General features: G+C 42.2%; 1 protein-coding gene across 1 annotated transcript; it reads right to left on the bottom strand.

Moving 5' to 3' along the window:
* Positions 1 to 2061: 2061 nt before the first annotated feature.
* On the bottom strand, positions 2062 to 3096 carry Smp_154310 (family A2 unassigned peptidase (A02 family); the record flags this gene model as incomplete). Its single annotated transcript, XM_018793431.1, has 1 exon — positions 2062 to 3096. One exon carries the CDS (start codon positions 3094 to 3096, stop codon positions 2062 to 2064), a length of 1035 nt encoding a protein of 344 aa, XP_018647152.1.
* Positions 3097 to 6000: the final 2904 nt, after the last annotated feature.

Raw genomic sequence — 6000 nt, 5'->3', positions numbered from 1 at the left:
GGTGTTCTACTCCTATTACGGGTAGTTAGGGGAGTTGTATGTTTCAAATAATTATTGCATGATTGTCTGGCATTGTTGCCGGGGATGGTGTTCCTGTTGTGTGGGCTGTGCTGATTCCTGTAACCTGCATGTTTCAAGCTATATGGCTTATTGGCATCATGTGTAAGTGTGGTTTTTGTCGGGCGTAACCTCACGTTAGGATATGGGGGTACTGCCAGTTCATTATGCTTGTTGTAATGCATTCGACTACTATGAGTAGGTGCATGTTGTGTATTGAGAGATCTGGAGTACTTATGGGTGTTTAGAGAGAATTTAGTATTATTTCGCATTACAGTGTTTGGGCGGTTATAGCTATTAGAGCGATTGATGTGAGGCTTGGGTTTTGGCTTTTCATCGGAGCCACAAGAAGAGTGCTTTGAAACTGTAGACGCATAGGTGGGTGGGCATCTTGTTGTAGTTGAGTGTTTGGGTTTAGGGTGAATGGTTACAGCTGCCTGGTGTTTAGTCTTGTTCTTAGGACTAGTAGCAGTATGCGGCGTGCCTCCGTTGTAACTGCCGCTACCACGTAGGCTGGGTTGATTGTTTTGCACTTCACTGGAGTTTCGACGTTGGATGGCAGTCTTGTCATGGGTGATTCTAACTTTCTTAAAGGTTGGAATGCGCCTCAGTAAAGACTGGCTTTTAAGGAGGTGATTGGCTTCTATGATACTACCAAACTGAAATAGAATGGGACAAGAGGCTTTAGTCTGTGTTTTACGTAATCTTCTTGCTACACACCAAGATTGCGACAGTCCACATTCTTGTAGTAGAGTATTTTTAGCAAGCTTTAGATTCGTACTATCAGGTATATTATACGCAATGACATTGTGCATACACTGAAGTCTTTTCAGCACTTCAGCTGATATGTGGTCAATTATTTTTTCAGTGTTTTTTATAATTTCGAGATCAGGATTTTCCGGAACACTGATTAGGTATTTATACGGTAATAGGTCTTGAATAGTTTGGGTGAGGCTAGATTTTATTTGACTGCTTTTAGAACTATCACTGGTGAGATTACTAGAGTTTATATCAACATTATTATGGTCTGTTTGGTTGCATAGACATTTGTTGCAACTGTCTACCGGGTGGTCATCTTGTGCGTACTTAGTTGGGGGATAAGGTATACGTTTGGGTGAGTAGTCGAGATCTACATTATCAGGCTGGCTACTGTAGGTGGGCTTATGTGCACTCTGTTGGCCATTACACAGGATGACCGATTGTGGATTTTTTGTGTGTGTGGGGTCAACCGCACTGTCTAAATACCGCTCACAACGTGTGATGTGTGGGCTGTCAAATGATGTCGGGGTAGGCGGTATGCGATTACTCTTATTTATATCTACAAGCGAGATGCAAGGTAGTGACAGGTCATGTCCAAGTACATGGTGCACGTCTAGTGTAGCTGTAGGAAGATCAGAGTATGATGCAGACTGATCAGTGTGTTTAGAAAGCTTCACATTATTCGCGTGAGTGGTGGATTTAGATCTTTTGCACGTGCTATGAGCATCAGGAGAGATTATGTGTTTTTTAGATGACCTGGACATTATTAGAAGTAATGTAAATATAAATTTTGTATTGGGTGAGCAGCGACTGTTGTATCTTTACTTACTAGATGTGTAAAGTTTTATGGTAGAGTCAGGTCAATATTTACTAATAGCTAATATATTAACGTTAGTGAAAGAGGAAAGGTGGACAGCGTGTGAGATAGTGAGCTTAATGTACTACGTTGAATCACATGATGTGGTGTCAAATCAATAGAGCCCTATCAGAAATGAAGTATTTTTCACTAATAAATGTTAAATTAGAAGGAAACACTAATAATAATAAAAAGTATAACCACGTGAAAAAAAGTTACAACCTTCAAAAGAAGCGCCTTTGAGAGCTGATGTGACTTTCTTTGCCTTTTGTGTAATACGAAATTTCTTTTAGTGTTAATCGCCGTTTCTTGGTGTCAACTAGAAATTCGTATCTCTCTAGAAAGTCCATCCCCAGTATTGCCAGATCTAAGTCGGCTACCGTGAAAACTCAAGGGAATTGCCTCCTGAACCCCAAATCTAGGGTTAAGTTTTTCTGCCCAAATGTCGCAATTTTAGTTTTATTTGCAGCTTGAAGTGTAATTGATGATGTTTCTCGACTAATCTCAGCTTTATTTTGAGGGATGATGCTAAGAGCAGCGCCAGTATCCACCAAGAAATTCAAGCCAGAGTTTCTGTCTCTAACATAAAACAAGAGACTGTTTAGGCGCCCCTCCTCAGTCGTCGCGACCTGGGGAGGGGTTACTCGTTTCCCGCTATCTTTAGAATTATGCTTAGGCCAGGCGCATGGTTGCATGCACTTGGTTGAGTTGACACCAAACTTCCAGTGGTACCAACAAAACTGCCCAGGTTGTCTGGACATTTGTGACCTGTTTTGTGACTTGGATCGTGGTCGTTGTGGTGACCTGCTCCTGTTTCTATGACCCATTTGCATTCTGGTGACAGCCTCAGTGAGACTCTTAACACTCGCAATGAGTCCTTCTATGACGGGGTCTTTTGCTGATTCTACTTTTTGTGTGTGATTTATTGTGCCTGGTCCAGTTGGAGGACCTCTCCCCATTATTCTATCGGCTATACGCGCTAAATGAGATAATGAGGTTTCAGGATCTTGTGCATCCAAACAGTGTTGGACGTAGCATGGGAGAGCTTGTATCCATCCTTGTTTTAGGACTGCTTCACCCACTGTGTTATCACCCATTAACACTTGGAGGTGACGTAAAAATTGTGACGGCGACCGATCACCTAGTGATTCACCTTGAAAAAGTCTTTGGATTCTTTGACTATCTGATAATGATAAACGGTTCATTATCTCTCGTCTTAAGATGGTGTATGGTTGTGGAGATGGTGGATCTAAAATCAAGTCACGGACTTCTTTGGCGACTGAAGGAGGAAGGATAGAACACAAGTCTCTATAGCGAATCCCTTCAGATTTGATATTGTGTCTCGTGAAATAATGCTCTAGTTGAGCAAACCACAACTCAGGATCACTACGATCAAATTCTGGAAGTCGGGATTTCGTAGTCATAACAGTGTCTATCTCCACTGGTGACAAATCCTCCAGATTATGGGTTTCTATTGAGTCTGACATGAGGTATATGACAAATATAGCAGTAAAGTTAGCACGAAAAATGGTTACTATAACACGAATAACTTAAGATAATACGGAATAAACTAGTTATATACTCAACTTAGTTTACGGATAATCGGGTCTACTTTTACGATTAAGTAAAAAGAAAAATTAATAACAGAAATGAGGTTAAATTTGTGTTCAAAAAGGGCTCACCACTTTCGTGCCTTAAGGTAACCCTCGTGCTATTGATAGAAGAAACCAGAGAAGTAGTGAATAGGTCTTTATTTCGATCTTCGCGCAGTCACAGTGGAGCGTGGGATTATCTCAACATTCAATATAAGATAATAGGGAATATAACGCTTACAAAAAGTTAGGAAGTGAATGAATACTTGAACAATACTGTTTTAGCATATGCTTGGTTGTTTGGGGTCAACTCTTAACCAACCAACCTGAGCTGTTACAACTGTACCGTGGTGTGAAAAATTCCCCAGGCAGACGCGATGTCGTACCATATACAAGTTTAGCGGGGGAAAATTAAATATCTACCTTTAAGCTCGTTCTCGTACCTAAGAGGACGAGAGGTAAGGTTTCTTATCAATTGTTGTTTGCGTGTGCTCGAAGTGCAATTTTAAGTTGGCGATGAAGCCGTTCAATTAAACCATTTGATGCTGGGTAGTGGGCGGTAGTGCATTTGCGTTCCGTACCAAGCAGCCGGGTCGGCGAAAGTAATCCTTCGGACCCGAATTGTTGTCCTCGGTTAGTTATGACAGTCGAGGGACAAAAGTACAGCGCTATCCGTCGTTCTACGAAGCAGTGAGCGACTGTCTCCGCCGTAATAGACGTGATGGAAATAGCTTCGGGTCATCTTTTGGAACAACCGACGCACATGAGTATGTGATCATACCAGTGCGATGGGCGGCGGCCATAGCAAGGAGATCAAGCACCGGGAAAGTGACTGCATTCTTTTGGATACGTGACAGAGCATCTGCAATATAGTGCAACTCGCCTTCAACATGATGGTGTGTCGTGAACTGAGAGATATAATCCAAAATAGTCATGCCCTTGAGTGATGCTGCGATGTTGTATATGTGGGTGATGGGACAACTATCAAAACGTGTAGCTATGTTTGATGCTCGGTAGTCGCATCATGGCCTCCAACTAACCCCATCCTTTTTGCATACCACGTGGAGAGGTGAGGCCCAGGGACTATGAGAAGAACGAATAATACCAGTAACTAGTAAATTGTCGAACTCATGTTTAGCGAAAGCTAATTTGTCAAGTGCCAATCGGCGAGGTTTTGCCGTTACTGGGGGTCCGCAAGTGACTATGTGGTGTACCACATGATTAGTCACCTATGGGATCTCCTCGAGAGATTCACTTTATTGGGACAATTTCAGGAATAAATCGTGGAATATATCGTCACGCGAATGAAGTACACCTGTGATTCGGTACGCGTTCACTTGAACTTTAAAGCCCATACATTTACTTTTTGACGAAGTATCGATTAGCTGTAGCCTGCGTGAATCGACTAGCAGTTCATAGTGCTGTAGGAAATCGATACCGAGTATGGCTGTGGGAACACCGGAAGTGATGAACGTCCACAGATACTGTCGTCGACTGCTCAGGTTTACCGTAAGTTGTCGTGTATCATAGGTGGAAGTGACTGAGTCATTCGCAGCGCGTAGTGGAAGCATTGTAGTTTGAGACTTACTGTTACCAATAGGTACGACAGAAACTTGGGCATCTGTGTCCACTAGGACTAAGTGTTAGTGAGATAGTCGTGCACATAGATTAACCGATCAACCTGAGTTGAGGGGCTGACGAGTACGGTCGCATTGACTCGCCGTCTCAAGAGTTTTCCACCTTGTATGAGCAGGGGGCTCGACAAAGGTGGGAACTGGACCCGAGGGCACGGTGGAATCAGCACCAACCGAAATTCGCTTCCAAAACCGCCTTTTGGCGTGGCTTTAAAGATGCCCGTTTAGGGCGGGTTGTTACAGCTTTACGAGGATGTGACCTTGCTCGAGGGATGTAAGATTCTGGTACATTCGGTCAGCTTATGGATTTATCGATATCCCTCACTGATCCAAATGCCGAATAATTCACACCACTACTAAAGCTTGTTATGAAACTTCGTCCTCTTCAGTTTTCATCTGAGTTCATGTAGATCCACAGAGTATTAGTAGCTGACGTCTAATGTTTTTGAATGAACACATCAAACCGCACCTTTCTATCCGCCAGGAGATCCTCTACACCACACTCTCTTCAGCCAAACCTAACATGAATTCCATGATCTAGTCAAATGAGAAGCTTACTCATTTATACAAACTTGATCTGATTTAACGCGTCTCAACTGAAGTCGTTATTGTTCGTCCATGCATCTTTCTGTACATTTAACTCAAGTCTGCCAAACGTTTACATTTATTCACTAGGTTTGCTGCCGTGGTTAGTCATATTCTTTAAATACCAGAAGCGAACCAGGTGATCTGGCTTAGAGAATGCGAACCATTCGCGGAATGACGACAATGTTTACTAATAAATCAAGATAAAGAAGAATTAATGAAGCTACCTGGTTAGTCTTGTTAAAAAGATTCTGAGAAATCTAGAGTAAAAACACTCCCGTTTGGAACCAAAGTGAGTAAACACAGATTTTTCAAGGCCAAAACACCTGGACTTGTGAAAAAACTCACTAAATTGCAATAAGTTACTGCAGCAGTCACATAAACATAGTCAACACACTGAATTCTGAAGACGACTGAACTTTCCATAAGTTTGAGAAGTTATGAAGTAAAAATCTAAACAAGCCGCCCGACTGATCCTACTTTGTCAAGAATATCGTAAATAATAAACAATATACAT

This window comes from Schistosoma mansoni (assembly GCF_000237925.1).
Source record: "Schistosoma mansoni, WGS project CABG00000000 data, supercontig 0203, strain Puerto Rico, whole genome shotgun sequence".
Classification (NCBI taxonomy): Eukaryota; Metazoa; Platyhelminthes; class Trematoda; order Strigeidida; family Schistosomatidae; genus Schistosoma; species Schistosoma mansoni.
Note: the sequence above shows the minus strand (reverse complement) of the source record. Positions and strands in the feature narration are given on the sequence as shown.